Source organism: Eulemur rufifrons, chromosome 6, assembly GCF_041146395.1.
Source record: "Eulemur rufifrons isolate Redbay chromosome 6, OSU_ERuf_1, whole genome shotgun sequence".
Classification (NCBI taxonomy): domain Eukaryota; kingdom Metazoa; phylum Chordata; class Mammalia; order Primates; family Lemuridae; genus Eulemur; species Eulemur rufifrons.
Window position 1 is genome coordinate 93696532 of NC_090988.1, and position 22988 is coordinate 93719519.

The following is a 22988-nucleotide window of genomic DNA, read 5'->3' on the forward strand; positions in this document are numbered from 1 at the left end:
TGTAGGCTTGACTCACCACGCCCCTAAGAAAGGAATTTGGGCAAAAGGAAAAGATCAGAGTTGAGTCCTCAGTTTAAAGATTTCTTCATCAAAGTACAGAAGATAGTGTAACTTTAATAGGCCTTTGATCTCAGGGAAAATATGTTTCACCTTGCCTATTAATTAACACATATTTATTAACTATTTTACCCCTGTGGTTAAAAAGTTTTGAATATCTGTATTAACTAATTTGCTAATGACCATTTCAAATACCTGATCCATGGGTTATTTTTCTTATATTAATTAAACTGGTAAGTTCTTCACATTTTTTATTATTTTTCACATAATTGGATATAATTGCTAAATGTATAAATGACATGTTGATCATATAAAATCAACCAAAAAAACTTGTTAAATACTGTACTTACCTTATACCAAGTATAATGCTATGCATTTTATATGCATTACATTGTGTAATCCCATAACTCTGAAGAACATGCATTCTAATTTCCAGTTTACTGGTGAGAAAACATTTCCAAGTTCTGATTGGTTAAGCAACTTGACAAGGAGGTAGGAGGAAGAATTAAAATTTGAACCTTGCCTGAGCTTTGCACAACTATCAGTTATACTGATGGACTTCTCCAAATTATTGTTAAATTCTTGGCACATTTCCCAGGATTGCAAATGTCATTTCAACTGAAGTTTATGGATATGTGTCAAAAATTTTTCTTATTTATCAATTTTTATAATGAAACTGAGACAAATTCCAAAATGGCCATAGACCTAAAATATTTACTAGTTTGTCTCTAAGAAACTAAAGAAAATCTTTCCCAACAGCTACTCTAAGTTTTCCATTCACAGTTATCCTTGGAGAGCTGATAATCTCTATTCCAGATGAGAGAAGGCTTCTCAGGCATCTAATGATCAAGATATAGAAAAAGGGTTATGGTGACCATGGTGCAGAGTTCTACTGCAGGCATTTAGGAACCTCACAGAACTCTCAATATTCATGTCTAATTCATTCCACCAGGGAGGAAGAGCGGGGTTTTGGAGTCATTCATACGTGGTTTTAAAATCTGACTCTGCCATTCATCTCTGGAAGAACTTGAGAAAGTCACGTAGTCTCTCTGAGCTTTGGTGTCTTCAGAATGAGGATGATGGTAGCTGTACCTACCTCTGGAGTATTATTTGAATGATATGTGTAAAGTGCATTTTTAATTCACATGGTCCCTTAACATTCTCCCTTTGCTTCTTATCTTTTCAGGGTTTCTGCTTGAAGGGCTCAAGGATTGAAGCACTCTAGAAAATGCTCCTACTGAATAATTCCCAGAAGCTGCTAACCCTATACAAATCCTTGGCCAGGAGCATCCCTGAGTCCATAAAGGTTAGGGGACAGCAGGAGGTTGGGGTATAGGTGTAGGGGAGTTAGGGATGAGAAAACAGTAGGCTCCTTCTCAGGAGGTGGGAGTAGGCCTATTCTGCGGGTTTTGCCATCCATTTGGAGAGGCAGTGGGGATGCTGGCCAAGAAAACAGGTTTTGAAGCCAGACTGAATGGGTGTGTGTTCCGAGTCTGCCATTTTCTAGTTTGGTGGCATTGGGCATGCTTCTTCACCTTTCCGTGTCTTGATCTTTTCATCTGTGATATGAGAATAATACTAGCACCTACCTCTTAAAGTCACTGTGAGCACTACATAAAACCATACAACACATGTACTAAGAGCATATCAAGTGTCCAATTAGTACACAACAACTATTTGTTATTACAAGGACACCTGTGAGTTCTTCTGCCTGCTTGCTGGTATCTTCACTTCCTTTGATATGGTTCTAGAGACAATGTTTATCTGATTACCATCACTGACTTAGTTCCAGTGCCCCCGCTTGGCCTGCATTTCTCTCTTCCTCATCACATCCAGGGCCCCATCTCTGAGGATCCCCACCTCTCCTAGTCCCTTTCTCTCCTCCTTCAGGTGTATGGCTCTGTGTATTACATCAATCATGGAAACCCCTTCAACATGGAGGTGCTGGTGGACTCCTGGCCCGAGTATCAGACAGTTATTATCCGGCCTCAGAAACAGGTAGGCACACAGATAGGGACAGGTGGGACCAGGCAGTTCCAAAGGACTCAAGGAACCAACCAGTTCAGACTCACCAGGGCTGCTTGTAAGGTGAAAGAAAATTTGGAGAATTTTAAAGATCCTCATTCAGTACTTGGTACCACAGATGAGCTCCACATCCCCACCCTTCCTGTCAAAGCACAGGACTCATCTGGTCAAGGGCAGGATGGGGGAGGAGCAGGAGGAGGAAGAAGGTTGCAAGAGGACAAGGCTGACACTGCCAGATTAAGGGCCCACTGCAGTAGCAGGGGTCAGCTGCAGCGGCTGAAAGGAGGCAAACCCATCGGGAAAGGTGAGTGTATGGAATATCAGAACAGTGACTTAGAAACAAAAACCAGGACAGAAGTCTACTAGCAAAAATTGCCTCTTAGGAACCAGGAAAGGAACTCATAATTACTGTGTGGAAGCATTTCCCCAGATAGTGAGTGTCATCCTCAGAACAACCTTATGAAGTGAGCATTAACATCTCCAATTTAGGGATGAGAGAAGTATGCTGAGGAATATTAAGTCATGTAGCTGCAGGAGACCATATGTTAAAGCATTGTCTGACCTGAATTCAAGTTCAGTTGACTCTGCCAGTTTTACTAGCAATGTAACCACAGACACCTCTCTGAGCCTCAGCGTCTTCATCTGTAAAATGGGAATAACAGTACTTCTGCAGAAGATTATATAGGTTTAAATGAGACACTGTACATCAAAGACTTGGTACCCACATATAATTGTAAATATTATTTAGCATCATTATTGGCTGAGGTCACACTAAGGAATAAGTGATTAAACTGAAATGCAAACCTAGGTCTACTTTTGCCCGAGAGCCTATGAACTTCCCCTGGACATCTAGTCAGTGACCCTAAGCTTCGTGACCAGCTCAGCTTCATTGTGGGTACAGAAGCTGAGTCGGCAAATAATAATAAACTAGTTAAGGTCAAAACTAGTTTGCAGACTGGGTCAGGACTGGGTGCAGAAAGTAATGGAGTGGCCCTCGCTTGAGGAAAGGGGGGATGCAGAAGTTGGGAACCGGACTGGGCCTTACACTCCCCATATATTTTTTCTGGGCACTTTCTCTAGGAATGTTCATTTGATCTCCTGGCTTCCTGACAATTTGGGTTCAAGGACTGAGTTCAAAGCAATGAAAATATAAAATCATGAGTTTGATGTTATAGTTGCATTGCTAAAATACACATAATGCCTACAAAGTTATTGAAATAAAAATATTTGACTACCTGTAGTTATTTAGTATACCACACTTTGAAGAAGTTGGGCTATAGAATTTAACTAAGCATATTTTCATTGCTTTGACCAAGGCTAGTTTTTGTTTAAAAAGCAAGTCAGTAAATAAAAATATTAAAAACATGAAAGTGCTATGGTACGTATATATAACAAAAAATGGAAAGATTGCAAAATAATGCAATTTGCTTTGCAATACACTCATCTATCCTAATTCCATAGCATATCATGTTCCTTTCAGTATTAAAATTCAACCCAATTTTGAAGAAGAACATTTAAGGGTGGGATACAGGAGAATTTATATAGAAAAAATTTTTTAATTTTTCTTTGTTAATTTTTAATCCCAAAAGTAATATATGTTGGTTAAACAAGTGGAAAAATCCAGCGTTGTTTTAAGAAGTTAACAACCTCTCACCTCCCTTCCTCTTCTCCTTTCCCACCCCGTGGGGTAATCAATGTCCTTGCTCATACTAACACAGGCAGGAATATTGACCACTCCTCTTTCATCACTTTTTAATTTGCCTTTAATGTATCATGGACATCCCTTTGGGTCAATCAATCAGCACTAACTCATTCTTTTTAATAACTGTGTGACACTCCATAGAGTAAATACACTGTAATTCAGTTAGTCTCTGCTCTTTTTGGATTCAAATTGCCCACAGTTCTTTGCCACTATAAACAATGCTTCAGTAAACATCCTTGTACGCATGTCTTTACATCTTGGAAACTTTTCTCAATATGAATGATTTCCAAAAGAGGTATCGCAAAGTAAAAGTGTTTTGTTTTGTTAAGTCTGGTAGATACCGATAGAGTCCCTTCCCAAAAGTTTGTCACAATATTATTTCCATTATTAGTACATGGAAGAACTGTTTCCCCACATTCTCCCCATTCTGTTTCCCCATTCTCTCTTTTAAGTTATGCCAAATTCATGGGTGAAAATGGCATCTTATTGTTTGCATTTCTCTGACTAGGGAAATTGAAATTATTTTCATGTTTATCAGTCACATGGAGTTTAATTCTAAACTGTTTATACCCTTTGATTATTTTTGCACTGAATTTTTGTGTCATTCTTGAAATACTGTAAGAGTGTTTTAAATATTAGGGATACTAACACAAGATGTGTGCTACAAATTTGTTGGGCCCAATATATAATTACTTTTTTTTTTATTCATGGAGATTTTGACATGAAGACATATTTAATTTTTATGTAACTAAATATGTTATCTTTTCACTATGACTTCTGAGGGTTTTTTTTAATTAAGATTTTTCTACTCCAAGATTATGCAAATGTTTTCCTATTCTGTCTTACAACAGGTTAATTTTTACTTTTTATGTTTCAATCTTCATTTCATCTGGAATAAATTTTTGAATGGCATGAATTAAGATTCTTTTCTTTCTTTCTTTCACATGGCTAGCAAATTAGGCCAGTACTATTTATTAAATAAATCAGTCCATTACTGACACTTAAATGCCTCTTTTTTCATATAACATGTTTATATATTTTTGTATCTACTTCTGTATTTGTTTCTAAACTTTTAATATGCCACACTATGCTTTACAATCCTGTTTGTGGGGGTTATTTTTTTCATCAAAATCTCTTAGATTTTCTAAATGCATAATACTGTAATCTACAAACAAAGATAATTTGCTGCTTCTTTTCCAATATCTGTATTGGTTGTTTAGGTTTTTTTGCTTTATTGCATACTATAGAAACTATGAAAATCATACCAACTAACAACAATAGTAGTTCTATCTTTGTCTCATCCCTGATTTTAATGAAATGGCTATACCACCTTACATTTGGAACTATGTTTGATTCTGTCTTTATATGTTTTAGAGCATTTCTTTTTGTTATTTCTTTACCAGATTCGGGATTGGAATCTTTCCATCTGTTACCATGGTCTAATATTAAATTGTGTGTTGATTTTTGGCTTATATATAATTTAAATGTAAAATAACTTAATTCTGGCCACTTTTTAAATGGTAGACATTTAATTTCATTTCCAATCTTTTCTATTAGTCTGTAGAGATTTTTTATTTCTTTGAAGGTCAATTGTGATAGTTTATTCTTGAGGGACAGCATCCATTTCTTTTATGAGTAAATGTATTGCCTTATTGCCCTGGAGTAGCATATAACCTTTTCTTATAATTCTTTTATTCCTTTCTCTATTTCCTTTCTCATCTCTACTACTCTATGCTTTTAGTTTTCTTTTCTTTCCCCTCTCTCTTTCTCTTGTTTTTCCTTAAAAGGCCTTACCAGAAGTTTTACCTCTTTCTCCTTTTTTTTTTAACCATCATTTAAAAATGAACTTTTAGGTTTTAGGTAAGATCAAGATAGCTGACTAGACACAGGTAGTATACGCCTCTTCCAGAGAGAAGAGCCAGAATAGGAAATCGATTCTCACATTTCAAACAGATCGTCTAGGAGAAAACACTAGGATTTAATAGGAAGCACCAAAAGTGGGTAAGGACAGGGTTCATGGTAACTTGCCCCACCAGGGCCTGGCTAAGAGCTGCGAAAAGCTCCTAGCCTCAGGGAAACAGTAAGAGAGAAACCCCCAGGGCCCCACTTTCCAAGACAAGTTTTTATGATCTTGGCTACAAAAGAATCTCTGACTCACGCAGGTCTTGGGCCAAACATAGGGAGCCATTTGGATACTGCACAGAGATACTGCCCAGAAACGGAATCCATGTGGAATCCCACAGGCATCCAAGCCTAGAGCAGCTTGAGCTGCATACCATTCTGAGAAACTCGATACCGGGGAACTGCAGGCGTGCCCGTAGCCACTGTGCAGCTCTTAGGAGGGTTAGAGGAGCCTAGGTGCTCCCAAGCACCCTGGGAAAGGTCCTCACCACCCTGATGTGGGCTGCTAAGACTGAGATGTGGAAGCAGACAGCATTCTCCACAATTTCTTACCCCTGCCGCTTGCCTGGGTGGGGCTCCAGCCTTTCTGGACACAGGTACTAGGTACCATTTTGAAAGTTTGACATTGGGGTGTGCCTCACCCTGGGGCTGAGTTTGGGCAGATGAGGCTGCAGCCCCACCTGGCTGGGGAGGGGCAGGGAAAGGAGGCTGTTCAGCATGCATCTGGGACCTTGCCCAGCATCCTGCAGCCATCTGCTATGGGACCAAGTCTCAAGTGAATCACATTCCCCCTAGTTTCCTGCCAGAGGAGCCTGATTGAGAAGGGCCCCACCCTCTCTGCTCACAGGCCCAAGGACCCATTTGGGGGAGTTTAAAGCTGGGAAGCACCCCACCCATGGGCTCAGTTTAGGCTGACACAGCTGTACCCCACCCAGTTGAGAAGGAACAGGGGAGCCCAAGCTCCCCTACACACACCTAGGACAATTCCCATTACCCTCCTACAGGCTCCTGTGAGATTGAGATGTGAGCAGAGCACACTCCCCACAGTTTCTTGCCCATACTGTTTGCCTGAAAGGGGCTCTGCCCTCTTTGATTGCAAGCCCACAGGTGGCACCATTTTGAGGGTTTAACACTGGGAAATGCTCTTTCCTTAAGCCAAGCTCAAGATGACATCGCTACAGCTGCCACCCAGCCAAGAAGGAACATGGGAGATCAAACTCTCCTAAGAATACTTAGGGAAATACCCACCGCCCTGCCACAGGCAGCTGTGGGACTGGGAACTAGCCTGCCCAATCCATTGCAGCTACCAGTGATACCAACTTGGACCACTTGGGTCCTAGTAGGTGGCTCCACCACTGCTACTGCCACCTCCCACATCACACTGATTCTCAGGGGCCTGAGAACCTGGTCCCACACGCAGCCTTCTTCTTCAACTACTGGGTTCTGAGCAAGCCACCCGAAGGCCCAAGAATTGGCTCCTCGGGATGCACTTACACCACTGCCAGTGTAAGCCACTTTGGGCCTAATATCAGGCATACTTAGCCCACTGCTGCCACCACAGGAGCCCAGTGACTGGCTCAGCTGGTGTTCAAGTCCTCAGCAAAACTTCACCACAGCCTCAAATAATAATTGTTCCCTAAGCCACCAAGGAGATCACAGATACCATTAACCTTGTGTACTGCCTAAGAAAACATACAAAGATCACACTAATGCAGATACCCAAAATCAAAGCCAAAGTGTCCTACTCAAGCAACAACATACATACATGTTTAGGAAAAAAGTCTCCTCTTCAAAAGCAATTTTTAAAAAATCAGAACAAGTGACTAACACACCAGATATCCAGATATTAATGGAAGAACACAGGAAACATGAAAAAGCAAGGAAATATGACACCACCAAAGAACCAAAACAATTTTCCAGCAATGAATCCCAATCATAAAGAATTCCTCACAATGATAGATCAATTCCAAATATTGATTTTAAAGAAGCTCAATGAAATGCAAGATAAATCTAAAAAACAATACAAAGAAATCAGAAAATCAACTCAGGATGTGAATGAGAAATTTACCAAGGAGATAGATTATCATTTTAAAAAAACAAAACCATAAAAATTCTGGAGCTGAAAAATTCATTGAAGGAAATGCAAAACACATTTGAAAGCTTCAAGAATAGACAGGACCAAGCAGAAGAAAGAATCTCTGAACTAAAAAACAGGTGTTTTGAAGTAATCCAGTCACACAAAAATAAGGCAAAAAGAATTTTAAAAAATGAGCAAAGCCTTTGGGATATCTGGTACTACCTTAAGCAACTAAACTCACAAAATATCAGTATTCCTGAGAAGAAAGATAGATTAAAAGGTTTAGGAAACCTATTAAAGGAAATGGTTGATGAAAACTTCCCAGGAAAAGCAAGAGAGTTAGACATTCAGATACAGAAGGCCCAACAAGCCCCAGGAAAATACATTGTAAAAAAGACTTCCCCACAGCACATTATAATCAGAATGACCAAAGTCAAAGTGAAAGAAAGAATTTTAAAGTTAGCAAGAGAACAGTGTCTAGTCATCTATAAAGGAAACTCCATCAGGCAAACAGTGGACTTCTCAACAAAACCTTATAGGACAGAAGAGAATGGGATGCCATTTTCAAAATGCTGAAAGAAAATAACTATCAGCCAAGAACTGTATATACTGCCAGAATAAGTTTCTCAAATGAAGGAGAAATAAAGTCATTCCCAGACACGCAATGCTAAAGGAATTCATCACCATTATATCGGCACTACAGGAAATGCCCAAAGGTGCCTTAAACACGGAAATCAAAGATCAATATTCATCATGAAAAAATACAAAAATACAAAAGGCAAAGGTCTAATAAAACAATCACACAAAGGAGAAAGAGAAATGAAGTAAATGGCAACATGACAAAAGTTCAGCAAACCACAAAGATAAAAATAGAAAAAGAAACAAAGAATATATAAAACAACTAGCAATTAATTAACAATATGATGAGAACAAAGCCTATCAACATTAACCTTGAATGTAAACGGATTAAATGCCCCACTTAAAAGGTGTAGATTGGCAGAATGCATAAAAACACGATCCAGCTTTATTTTACTCATAAGAAACCCACCTAACCTATAAAGACACAGACTGAAAGTAAAGGGGTAAAGTAAAGAAAAAGATATTTCATGCAAAACAGAAATCAAAAGCAAGCAAGAGTAACTATACTTATATCATATAAAACAAACTTTAAATCAAAAACAGTAAAAAAAAAAAAGACAAATAAGGTCATTATATAATGATAAATGGATCCATTCAGCAAGAGGATATAACAATCCTAAATATGGATGCACACAACATTGGAGTACCCAGTTTATTAAACAAATGTTACTAGACCTAAAGAAAGAGACAGCACAGAATAATAGTGAGAGACTTGAACACCCCACTCACAGCACTAGACAGGAAATCAGCAAAGAAATATTGGACTTAAATTAGTCTTTCTTTCAAAATCAGCTCTTTTAAACTACTACTTTAAATTCATTGCAGTTGTGGTTTTGGCCATATTTGGGAACCTGCATTTATAAAATCACCTTCACATTTTTGAACATTTCTTTAAAATTAGTTACATTATTTTATATTTCACTCTTTAACAATATAATTTCTGACATCATACATTCACTGCTAAAACTCTCATGCTTCTTATTGATATTCCCCCTCAGAAACACATGCTTATCTTTCCGTGAACAAGTCTCCTTCTTCCAAGCCCATGATTATAAAATACCACATAATTTGCCCTGACTGCTACCAAAAATTCCAATTACTTCGTTCTACTCTGTAGGCTTCTGGCTTTGAAGAAAGTATTACTATTCTAACAGGCTGATATTCTGTAGCCTTGAGAAAAGGCAATGTCTCACTCATGTTTGTTATCCGCTGAAGTATCTTGACCAGGTCTTGGACGCTGTAGATTCCAGCTGCCTACATTTTGTCACCTGAAAAGTGAAACAACAGACAACAGAACTTAGAGAAGTCATGGTTAGGTTTATTCTGAGCCCTGCCTGAGGACTTCAGCCCAGGAACACAGACTCGTTATAGACCAAAACTGTGTCTTGAAGTAGGTTACATGAGGCCGAGTATATACACCTTTTCTAACAGGAGGGTACACGCGGCACAGAAGCTGGGAGAAGTGGATAATAAGCAACAGTTACATTCTTGTAACTCTGGCACTCAGTGACACTACACGTATATTAAATATGCAGCTGACTGGGTAGGGAGAAAGTTTAGGCATCTTAGGGTCCGGTGGGGGGTGACTGATGCCACCTGTCTTTGTTCTGCAACTGATAAACAGGCTTATAACGTACCTTTCAATGAAGTATTTAACAAACTCCAGTTACCCGGGCAAGAGGTCAGCTTTAAAGGCCTAGATTTTATTAGCCATGTGCCCAATTTCAGCCATCGTGAGCCACTGTTAAAATTTTCTTTTGAATTTTCCTTTTTCTGACAATCTCAATAAGTGAAAGGGGAAGAAAAAGTTCAAGGGTACTGATGTGACTTTTCACTGTCCTATATAGGAGATGACTGATGACCTGGATCCATACGCGAACACATATTGTATATTCTCCAAAGTTCCTCAAAAATTACAGGAAGTCCTGGAAAATAGCGCAGTCATAAACTGGAGACAGATACTCCATATCCAAGGACAGCAGTCCTTCTCAAATTGGGTCCTCAACTAACAGCATTCACATCACCTGAGAAAGTCTGGGTCTGGGAAGGGTACGGCGATCTGTGGTGTAATATGTGCTCCAGCTGATCGTGGTGAAAGCTCAAGTTTGAGAACTTCTAAGCAATTGCATTGAGTTATTCTTCAGGTGGGAGCTGCAGAAGTAGAGAACTCAATCATTTACAATATTGCTTTCTGCCCAGGTTGTCAAGAAAGTCTGGGTGAGGGGATAAGAGCAGCTGCATTTTCTAAGTCAGTGAGGATAAACTACTTGAAGGCAGTCCTCTATATGGATGAAGATATCCTGAAGCTCAACGTCTCCGATGAGAGCAAGGCTGGAAGCTGGTGTGAGGTGGACCACAGAGAGGATGAATTTGAGAGGTACAAAAAAAACATGTACTCATAACTCCTGCGGCTTTTCTTTAGTATTGTTCTTCCTTATACATTTTTGTAATGCACATAAATCAGTTTTGGAGAGAGGAGAGGATGAATTCATTCACTGGAATGAGTAAATACTGTCAGTGCTCAAAATGAGCAACTTTGCAATGATGGTTCTTTAAACAAGGAGTGCCTGGGAGCTCTAGAATGGGATGCTATCCAGAAATTACAGGAGTAGGGATAAAATTTTTTGTTTTTGTTTTCATTTTCCATAGTGATGATCCTAATTTTAAGATTTCCCGACTGGATGTCTCTCATGTTGGGCCAATAAATGCCAGCTGGAGGCCAGGGCAGAATGAAAAGAGCCTGCATTTCATCCAGCGCTGCATACAGAGGCTGCCAGCGTACTGTTTGCTGGGCCCAGGAGGGGACCCAGTCTCATGGGGCACCATGGACTTCTCTTGTGAACTGAGAATGGCGTACACTGTGGAAAGATACCGAGGCCAAGGCAAATTTACACAGATGTTAGAGCATTATGTAAAGTATCTGCGTCAGAAGAATATTCCATTTTATCTCTCTGTGCTGGAAGAGAATGAAAAATCCCATAGAGCTGTGATGCGTGTTGGTTTATTTGTGGTTGCATGTGGGTGGCACACCTGGATATGCTGCCCACAGAAATTAGTTCCATTTGTTCAAACGATGAAGCTTATCCCTCCTGGGCAAGCCCTTGCTTAATATTGAAGCAGAAGTCACAAAGTAGCATTCTTTACTCACCGATGTTTCGTGGGTATTTATGATGGGCCAGAAACTCTTCTCACATGGAGATACGATGTTAAAAGAAACAGCCACACTCTTCAGGAGCTTACAGTCTGGGCAGAGGGCAGGGGAGGGTACGGTCTTTCAATATGCGTAAATGTTGCTGGAAAGGAAGAAGTTACCATAAACAGGGAACTAGAAAACCAGGGGCAGTTCTTACCTCTGGAAATCAGAACTCTTTATGAAATTTGATTGGCAGAATCTACTACATGGAAGATAAATAAGAAACTGTAATAAAATTGTCAGTAGAATATACCTAATCTGTACAGATACTTTCTTGTAAATACATCTGCTATTTATGGATTTATGAGACACAACTACACTAAGGAATGGAGTCAGTTTTGTAGTTTAGTGACTTGCAAGGTATAAAACTGAGGCCCCCAACAAACGCCTCTATTAGGCTAACTTTCATTAGTTTTGCAGAAAAGTGAGTCCAAAAACCAAGCCTGATGGACTTGGGGCCCCTGTTATGGAAATGGCATTTGCTGTGCCTCCTTTCTCATACCCCTTTCTTCCTAATCATTAGTGAAGCATGGCACTGGCTAAGGTGTTTCCTCTAAGTCTGGTTATGAGTTCATCCCTTGGAGTTTGCCCCACTGCTGTCTGAGGGTAAGATCAGGGATCAGGAGGGTTCCTGGGAGAAGCAATGACTAAGATGAAGACTGGAGAGTGAGTTGGAGTGAGCCTGACAAAAAAGTGGTGGGAAATTCCAGATAAAGGAAAGAACATGTGCTAGGCGCTATTATAAGAACTTTATAATCAAAAACTTATATTACCATTTCAGAGTCCCTGATCGACAAAAAAATAAATTACATACTTCAGGAACAAAACAGACATAATCATGACCTCTTTTGGCCCTGTTCTGCTATGCTGCCACTGGAACTTGGACCACTGTGGACATTGCAGCTATTGCAAAAAAAAAAAAGAAAGAAAAGAAAAACTTTGGAAATTTCACTCTTTCTGATAGTCTAGATGTGGATAATTTTTTTTTGAAAAAAAGTATGTAAAGAAATCTTAATAGAATTGGCACTGAGAGTAAAATCTACCAGTGATACTCATCCTCATCGCTCCATAAAAAAAGCCATCACAAAATGTAATGTTTATATTTCATAAGATTTAAAAGTGTACAATTATTTCAGCAGTTAAAGAATTTTGTAGGTTAATGAGCTGTGGTTTTTTTTTTGTTTGTTTGTTTTTATTATTCCAATTCCTCTGAGAAGGCTATGGTAGAGCTGTCGTACTTTAGCATGAATTAATCCAGTCAGATTGTTGAACTCCCAAGACCTGGCTCATTGCTATATGGACTTAAATGAAAGCATGGTCTGAGAAAGAGAGGAAACATATCATTTTGGATTTTGAAGAGTAGAAAAGTCTGAGATAAAAAAATAAACTCAGGAACTTGGGGTTCTGTGAAAACCACTGTAAACCAGCACTCAAAATGCAGGAGCAAATACAGATAGTGGGAAAAAAAGAGAAAGCAAATAAAATTTGCCTATTTCAAAACGGTGCCTCAGGCAGGTCCTGTATCCAAAAGAGGACTTTCTGTTCATCCATGGTTTGAGGCTCAAGTTGCATCAGCACACCTCAGCTGGCAGTCTCTCCCTTCTGTCCATTTCGTGAGCGCAGGCCAGCCGCCCTTATTCGGCCTTATGTGGCCCCATTAAGACAGTGATTCCCAAACCTTATCATGTACCTGTATTAAAGAAACAACAAGAAAGCATGAGAAAGAGAAAGGAGGATTTTCCTTTTTTTATTATTTAATTTTTTTAATTTTTTTATTTTTTATTCAGTCGCCATAGAGAGCATCAAAAATTGCCAATGCTGACTATATTTCAAGTCGTCATAGTAGGGTATTGGGAAAAGTTTTCAATTAGCAATAATCGCGCCTCGGATAAACCTCATTGGCTACGATACTGCCACTGCGCAAAGCTAGAGAAGGATGATTTTTAAAAGATGGCACAAATAAGTTCAAAACTATCAATAATCATAATAAAAATGAATGAATTAATTTTCCTAGTAAAATTTCTGTCTCTCACATTGAGTTAAAAACAAAGTCCAAGAAGCATGTATGTATGAGTCTGTTCTGACTGCCATAACAAAATGCCATAGACTGAATGGCTTAAACAACAGAAATTTATTTCTCACTGTACTGGAGACTGGGAAGTCCAATATCAAGGTTCTGGCAAGGTAGGCTTCATTCTGAGTCCTCTTCTCTCACTTGTCGGTAGCTGATATCTTGCTATGTCCTCATATGGTGGGGGGAGAGAAGGAGAGAGAGTTCAGTCTCTCTTTCTTTACTCAGAAGGACACTAATTCCATCAGGGGGCTCCACCCTCATGACCTCATCTAACCTAATTACTTCCCAAAGGTCCTACCTCCAAATACCACCACATTGGAGGTTAGGGTTATAACATAAGAATTTGGGAGGGCACATATTCAGTGAATAACAAAGTATGTCGGAAATAAACAACACACAAGCATTAAAAGAGTAGGAAAAGATATACTAAATAAATGTTAAACTGAAGGCAAATTAATAACATGAATACCAGGCAAAATAAAACTTAAGGTGAACAGCTGCTAAGTATAGAATCTTCCCACAAGACAAGTCAAGAAATCTTCCTCATAACACAAAACAACACTACAACTACAAAATATATATGGCAAAAGCTGATAGACATACAAAAAGAGTGAGAGAATTAAGAAAACTTCCTTCAGAAAGCAATAAATCAAGCAGATAAAAAATAAAGATAATTTGGATTTACAAAATACCATTAAAACTTGATATTTTGGGTGATTTTTGGTTATCTGCTTGTTGTATGCTTGACTACTCCTATCCTTCTGTTTGCCAGTTCACCAGAGCTGGCCAGAAGGGACCTTGGAGGAAGGAAACACTCCACACGGACAGTGCTGCTAACTTGCCTCTAAGTCTAGAGGCTCCTGGTCCATGATTGGAGTCATCAGCTATCTACTGGGAACAAGCACAGCATCTCTAGCCCTAGTGCCAATTATCCCTTTAGCCTGTGGATAAATGCTATCGCTGCCACCATGCTGCTTAGGGCAAGCAGGGACGTAAGGTTGGAAGGGGATGGAGGTTGACTACATGGGCCACCAAAAAAGCACATCTCAGCCCACTTTCCACCACTTCTTGCTTCTGCCATCCCCAAACTTAAAGATATTTTTGTTTTGTTTTTGTTTTTTTTTTTTTTTGGAACAGTTCTTATTTCTGGCCCAAAGACTACCTTTTTTTATTCTTTTGATCTGCTATTACAGATTTATTCTGGGTTTTCCTGTTTTGTTTTTATCTTTTCCAATATTTCACATAATTATAGATGTGGGGAAGACAGACATATATTTGTCTCTCCACTCCGATCCCTCTCCACCTAGAAATCTCTCTCTCTCTACTCTTTCTCCCAGGAAGGTTCCAACCCTCTTGTTCCGTGTTCTCATTTTTGCCTCAGGCAGTTGCCTTTGCAGTCAGATGAACCTGGGCCAATTCTACTTTACTACGGACACTAACTCCCTTGAAACGGTATCCAAGTCCTGGGCTTTGCATACGAATCTTCCCCTGACACAGTGACCCTTCTTTTCTTTTACCTTCACTACAGGAATAGACTCAGGGGTAGGGCAGCACTAAAATTCCATGGATGCCAATGCACTACCTCTGAAAGCAAATTTTCTGTGCCTTTTTGGGGTCTTTTGAATGGAGTAGAGGGAGTAGGTTAGGAGGCACGATTTCCTCCTTCCTTCCTCACCCTGAAGGACCTCCTGTTCTCAAAGGGAAAAGTTAGGGACTTTCCAAAGGAAGCTCTTGGAAATCAAGCCTTGCCATACCACCATGAGAAGACTAACCTGTGTGCCCAGGGGTGATATTTTTTAAAATTTAGCAATGATGTCCAGGGGTGATAAAAAAATATTTTATAACCTATAAGGGCACCAAACTTTCAGAACATTGTGTCTTCCCAAGGACTCACTCCAGGGTCTAGTGATCATGACACCTCACAAGCAGCCTGCAGGCAGTCCGCAAAGGCTACCCACCTGTCCCTGCTCCAAGATACATGCACATACAAACACACACACACAACCTTCTGCTAACCTCTTTGGCCCCTGATCTCACCTAACTTTGTTCTCAATCTTTATCTCCCTGTACTCCTGAACTAACTAATGCACTGCAGGGCCTTTATGATCCCTTTTTGAGCATATTCTCTGACCTGACAAATATTCATGAGAAATATGTCTAAAGCAAACTTTTCATTTCAGGTCAAATCAGCCACTCTTCTTATAAGGAACAATGAATTTCTTAACTGCCAGGAAAATATATTGAAAAGGGTTATCATGCTTGTATAGCCATAGATTGTCCCTGGATAGTTACTGAATGCTAGAGAATGGGGTGAAAATTAGTTATTTCCCTTCTATATACTTTTTTTTTCTTTTGAAAAGTGTACCCAGTGTATAGTCAAAAGATAATTGTTTAAAGGGGGAGATTGCCTCCAATATAGAATCTTATTAATTGACTTATCCATCAGATTCCCTTATTACCTTTTTATTCAATCAACAGCATTTCTCCTAGTGCTCATAATTGAACACAAATTTCTTTACTATTATATGAAATAAAGTAGAGGCTATTCTCCCTCTGCTTCCTTCTGTACCTCAATAAGATGGTATCTCTCAATAGATTAATTTCTTTATTCTACTCTCTCCTCACATGCTGGTTGTTTTAGCTCCAAGCTTCATAGAATTTCCCTTGCAGTGTGTCACTTCTATTTAAGAATCCTTCTTTAAAGCTTTCATTACACGTTCCCCAATGGTCTATCATTGTCCTTTTAGATTGAACCATATAAATGAAATTTGCCAGATTTTTTTGTTCCCCACGGTTTCCTCTCCTCACTATCTGCTCCTATCTGAGGTCTCTCTGCCCATTTATTTGTTGTTTGGTTAGAATTCTTTCTCCAGTATTTTCCACATGTAAGTATACTACTGATACAATATATGAAGGCTTCCAAATCCACAAATATCTTTCACTGACCCTCACAAGACTATGATTTCTGAAGTCTTCAAAATCCCCAAATATCCTTCTTTGACTTACAAGGACTGATGCTCTACAACCCTACATTTGAAGCTGACCAAATGTTATTTTCTGTTTTACACATGAGGAAACTGAGGTGCAAAGAAAGAAGGTAACCTGTTCAAGGTCATGCAGCTACTAAGAAGCCGGTGACCAGCAATAGGGTTTCAGGCTGGGATTAACAAACAACATCATCACAGGATAAAAGAGGGTTTAACCCAACTTCAAGTTCATAAAATGATGCAGTCCTAGAAAAGAGCTGGCAGAGCATATGCGTTCTCATCAGAAGTCCTGCAGTGACCAAGGTGCAGCTTTCAGACTCACCCACAGCAAGGTGTTTGCTTGGCTGCCGCAGACGACACTGGCATGAGTATGCATCATCTCAGTTCCGGGAAGCTGCTGCATCTGCACACTCAACGCTTTTTCTTGCTAGTCACAATAGCTCTTCAGGGGTGTGGGACTGCTCTCCATCCTTGGTGCACCTGGAGCCCATTAATTATAGATCCTACAGTAAAAAAGTCTCTACACCCAGGTATAGGTTTCTCAGGACATTGTCCTTACGTTACACAGAAACTGGCAGCCTCTCAAGATTCTTCATTTATCATCACATCAGGACACAATTTGGGTAAGAAGTTCAATGCAGAGTCAGCTCTAAGCATCCTTGGCTCTTCTGTGTGGTCGGATAGCATGGGGGCAGGGTGTTCAGCCATCTGGTTCACTTCCTCCTTCTGAGGAAAACCTAGGTATAGAGATTAGATTTTCTGGCTCTTAGCCCAGGATACTTTCTGTAACCCCATAAATGCCTTAAGCGAGAAGATGCTGAGAGAGCCAGACAGTGGAGTCTTTCTCTGAACTATAACTGAGTCTTACCAAAAGGTTTTGGTGTGCCTGACCTTTATTTTTCCTACCTATGGGGATAGGGACTGAAAATGTGTTATTCCTCACTAAAAGTCTGAGAGAAGCGGAAGAAGTGCTGGGAATACTTGGCTGCTAAGAAAACAAGAAGTGCAACACTGGCTTTGCCCCTGGGATGCCTTTTACAAGACCTGGATAGGGACACTTACAGGGGCTAAGTAATGCTGGCCCTGAGGACTAGAAGAATACAGGAACCAGGAGAGGGATGGATGGACAGTTCTCCATCTTCCCTCCACTCCCACTCCTTCCCTGGGCAGGGGATTTCAGGATACACTGGACTGGGCATCCCTAATCCTCTCAGGGTCACCAGTGTTAAGGACTCCTGCTTGCCCCTCCTGAAGCCTATAATCTGGGGCAAAGAGACAGAAACTAAACCAAACAAAAAGAGAAAAGTAAACATATTTCCTAGTTAGAGAGACATAGCACATGTATAACAAAACAGGATAAGGGGACAAAAGATGACAGAGCGGGAGAGAGTGATATTTTATAAAGTCATCAGGGCAGTCCTCTCTGAAAAACTGACATTTGACAGTGAGCTGAAGAATGGAGAGAGCCAAGTGCATGTCAGGGGTGGAGGGACACAGTCTGAGGAAGCACTCCAGGAAGTGCCCAAGAAGCTCCACTGGGGTGAACAGAGAAAATATTCAAACCTCCATTTAGATTGATTTTTATCTAAAAAATTTTAAAGTGTTTAATTATTTGGTACATTAATTACAATAGCATATATGTTTATATACTATCTACCATATATATAGTTGATGCTCAATTTGTTAAAAATTATAGGTGTGTGAAAATAAAAGTTCAGAGATTACTACTGCATAAGGCAACGAGCTTCTGAAAGACAAGGGTGGATTTTAGCGATCTCTGTATCTTCAGACCCCACCATATTATCTGGAACAAAATAGGCATCAATAACACGTTGGGGCTAGGGTGGGGGAGCAAAACCATTCTGAGCATAACGATTCTGTGTATATCTTTTTAAAAATCTCCTTTACTTTACTGTAGAGTCCCTATTCTTCAGTATTTTTAGTAGCAACTAGACCCATGCCTCGCAGATGGGCCTGTAAGAAATGAATGCGTGAACGCACGGACAGAGGGATGGCTCAGTGAGTGGGGAGAGGTGATTCACAGGACCCGGGTGCGCTGAAATGCAGCGAAGGCAGCCTTGGCACAATAAAATACCTGGGGCTTTGGCATCTGACATTAATTAAAATTATCCAAGGATTGCCCTGGGGCGATTTAATTAACTTGTTTCCTAGTCTGTGAAACAGAAAAATGAGTCATATAGAAAGATGATTAAAGGAGACAAACCTATGGAAAATGCCAAAGCACCATGCCTGGCATTTAGTGGACACTTCATACATTCTCTCACCCTATTCTCTGCATCCCTACTCCCGCCCAGCAGCTCCCCAATGTCAGCGCCGGAAATACTTAGCTGCTAAGAAAACGAGAAGTCCAGCGCTGGCTTTGCCCCCATGACGCTTTTTAAAACTCCAAGTACCCAGAGTGATGGAGAGACAAGTTTGCCTAGAGACAGGTGAGGCAGCCTTAGTTAAGTAAGAGGAAGGTAAATTGACAAAAAGGGTTGAGCCAATACGACCTATAGCAACCTTGGACTAACAGATGGACCTTCAGGGAGCACGTGAGGCGGCATCACCCACTTCCACCCCTCCACTTAACGCCACGCCTGCGGCCTCCTAAAGGTATGGAAGCTCTTGCGCTCCAGAGAACGGAAGATTGGGCTGCCATTGGCCTTGATGGATGTCAATCCTCACCGGCCCGCTTTTCTCCCCGCCTCCTTGCCCCGCCTCATTCCGGCAGGCTCGTCCTCTGTCGCCATCTGCAGGCAGCATGCGGGACTACACACAACATGAAAAAGCGCCTTTGGCCGTGGCGAAAGTTTAACGCTGTCCTTAAGGGCTCCGCTCACGTGCCTGACGGGGGCGGTGCCGGAAGAGGGCGGTGCCGGAAGAGGGCGGTGCCTGAAGAGGCTGCCTGTAGTGATCTCATTCCGCCGAGCTGCGAGTAAAGAAGTCCCGCGGGCGCTGCGGTAGGGTAGTGGAGCCACAGGGCAGCATGTGACCGGCAGAGTGGCAACACCGCTTGAGAAATGCAAATTACCGGGCACATTCCAACTCAGGATCGATCAGGATCTCTGGAAACAGACCTCAGCAATGTGTTTTGACCAGCTCGCCAGAGGATTCTGATGCTTCGTAAACTTTGCGAAGCACTGGTCTTACTCAGGCTTTTCTGTCTGTTGATGCCTGTGCTTGATGAAAAATGCAGATTACTGGGCCTCCCTCTAGACCTACTGAATTTAAATACATTGGAGTTGATTCCCAGAGTCCACATTTTTTAAAAGCTACTCAAGTGGTATGTTGGAACACTAATGTATGGGGAATCAGAAACTGGTAAACCTCTTTAATTTACGCATAAGTAATGGAGACTCCCAAGAGGGGAGGAAACTTGCCCAAAGTCTCCCTGCTGGATCCTAAGAAGCTGTGAGGCTCTAAGGTTAAAATCCTACCTAACACCCTCCCCACTCCCCCCAACTGATCCTGGGGCCTCCGGAAAACTAGCCTATTTCCTAATCTGTGAAATGGGGGCAAAAGTCACACCTACCCCAAGGGGTGACTGCAGAAGACCAACTGCCAAGCACCGCCCCATTGTGATAGGGGTTGAACTAAATACTGACGGCCCCGCCCCCATCCATATCCCAGTACTGCTGTACCAGGTTGGAGGCAAAACCACCCAGCCCACCCCTGCATCTTGGCCCCAGACTACGACCACCTACAGCATAGTGGACATTTCTCTTCTTGAAAAGAGAGAGAAAATTCCCATTTTGCTAATGGCCTCCTCCTTAGAGCCTCTGGAGTAGAGGTGGGAAGTGTTACCCTCCTCATGAGTGTGCTATCTTCCTAGGATAGGATGGACTAGGCGGTCTATACAGGAAGATTTACCTGCCAGGACGTCAGGGCTGGCTTCTAAGAGGTTGTTGAAAGCTTAGAGACCCCACCCCAGCTCTCTCTGCTTGTTAGCAGTAGCAAGTGAGGCAAGCCCACTGCAAACTCATGGGAGAAGGAAAGGAGAAGACCATCCCTTCTATGCTTCTGCATATCCCATTGCAAGCTCTGGAACAGGGTGCCCACGCCCTCATCCCTAACCCATTCCCAGAAGCCAATTCTCCTTAGCCTCTCCTGCCACTTTTGCCCTTGTACATCTGACCACAGCTCCTCTCTTCTCTCTCAAACTCTTACTCATCCCTCATCTGTCAAGTCCAAATCTAAATCTCTTTCTCTGTGATACACTCCCCAGATACACCTTCCTCTGTATTCCCAGAACATGTTTGCAACTCTAAATAGAGAAATCAGCCTACTCAGTTAGGGGTGAGGAAGCGTCTTTCAAGGGTTCATGAAGGAGTCACTCTCCAAAAACATTGGCTTTGTCTCCTAACTCTGCCAGACCTGGCCTTAGTGTTTGATCCATTCCTACCTCTCCCAACCGTGTGAGTGGCCTTTTCCTCTTTTTATGGGTTTGACAACAGCAAAATGACTCAACCACTTGTTGCTTGGCCAAATTTACTCTTACCACATTTATGATAAAATCCAGATGCTTACTATATACAGCCAAGATTCTTACAAGGGAATGTTCAGGTATGCTCCTTTTCAGGGCAAACACTCCGCCCCAGCGAAGTCAGACAATTTCAACAGCCCCATATAAACTTCAGCTAAAGGTGAGGGTTACCTGGTGGCTCAACAGATTCCCTGATTACTTCCTATCTTGTCATTACTGCCAAGTCGCAGAGGGTTTGCTTCAAAGCTCTCAGAGCACAACCACAAAGGGCAAAGCAAAGCTGGAGCTCTACTCTGGACCTAGAGGTTCTGACCCAGCCAGATCTAGGCAGTTAGTTTCTTTGTGAGGATCAGTTTTACACTTAAAGTGGAAATGGAAGACTGCCACCTAAAGTGGCATCAGGCTGATTATTCCAAGCATGTCATTCAGTTAAGATTCCACTCCTTAGCAAATGAAGAGGGAATGGAAACATCAACTATTTGCTAGGCTCAAGGAGTGGGGAAACTCTGGGATTAGAGAAAGCATGTGCTGGTTGGGGTGCCATTACAGACCAACAAGAGTGGTCTTTGTGAGGTAAAAATACACACATCAGCTAAGAAACAGGGATTCTGGGGGGAAAGACAGGCATTTTTCTGTATCTTCTGCTGAGCTATCTCCCAGTGAACATTGTTCCCCTTTTAATTTTCATTGTACCTCAGTTATACTTCTCAGTTAATGGACAACATTGTTACCATCAAAATTCCAAGCTTCTATCTCCTCATTTCTTTTATTTTGATCTATGTTCTTTCCCTCCCATGTTCAATCCCTCATCCCTTCTTAAGCCTCCCTGGGAATTCACCACCATGTATTGAATGTGAACCCTTCCACTTCACTCCTTATCTCTCAGTTGGAGTGGATTAGCATCTCCAAGTAAACATGTCAAAAGTAGAATTATTAATACACACACACACACACACACACACACACGACTATTTGCACACACAGCAGCTCCTTCCTCAAACTTTCCTCTATCAGTTAATGGAGAATTTATCCCTCTAGTTGCTCAACTCAAAAGCCCTATTTTTCATCATTGAGCCAAATTTTTCTCTCATTTACGGAACACCTCATCCATAAGCAAATTCCACAGGCTCGCTCTTCAAAACAAATACAGAATCCAACGACTTCTAACACCTCCACCATTACTGCCGAAGGCCAGGGCTCTGACCTCTGTGGATCCTGGCATAGACTCTTAGCCAAGTCCTGCCTTCTGCATCTCCTCAGTCCCCCCAGAGTTTGTAGCCCATGCAGCTGCCAGAGTGATCTTTAAACATGTAAGTCAGGGGACAGCACTCTCTTGCCTCAAATCCTCCATCTAAAATAAACTTCACATTTATGATAAAATCCAGACGCCTTACTAGGGCCTACAATGTACTTAGAGCTAATGGTACATGCAGACACTCCTTAAGGTATGTTTCTTTCCAGGGCAAATTCTCTGTCCCCAGAGATGTCAGGCAATTTTGACAACATCATTCTCTGCCATCTCTTGCTTTTCATAGCTTCTTAACTTCTCCAGACTCTGCAAGGAAACAAGGATCAGCGATTTCCCTCCCGCAATGATTTATTCTCCACTGATGAATATGTTGGTGCTAGTCAACGTGTCCCGCTTTCAGATGATTTCAGAAATGACAGTGATTTGAGAAGGCCATCATGATTTTTCTTTTCTCTTCTTTTAACTTTCTGATACAACTTTTACAATTATACTTCTGAAGGTTACTCTTTCCAAACCCCACAGAGCAATCGGAATTTAAGCAGTGATTTTAGAGTCTCTGTGTATATTTTACACTAAGTTAGGAATCGCGTTCGTGAT

The 22988-nt window shown here is 41.1% G+C and overlaps 1 protein-coding gene and 1 non-coding gene across 2 annotated transcripts; one reads left to right on the forward strand and one right to left on the reverse strand.

Annotated features, from left to right (window-relative positions):
* Nucleotides 1–1285: 1285 nt before the first annotated feature.
* On the forward strand, nt 1286–11511 carry LOC138384992 (glycine N-acyltransferase-like protein 1). Its single transcript, XM_069470629.1, has 5 exons — nt 1286–1363; nt 1948–2055; nt 10250–10374; nt 10600–10779; nt 11052–11511. The coding sequence occupies exons 1-5, from the start codon at nt 1286–1288 to the stop codon at nt 11509–11511; spliced, it is 951 nt and encodes a 316-aa protein (XP_069326730.1).
* Nucleotides 11512–13382: 1871 nt separating this feature from the next.
* LOC138385486 (U4 spliceosomal RNA) lies at nt 13383–13523 on the reverse strand. Its single transcript, XR_011233724.1, has one exon. It is a non-coding gene; the product is annotated as a U4 spliceosomal RNA (small nuclear RNA).
* Nucleotides 13524–22988: the final 9465 nt, after the last annotated feature.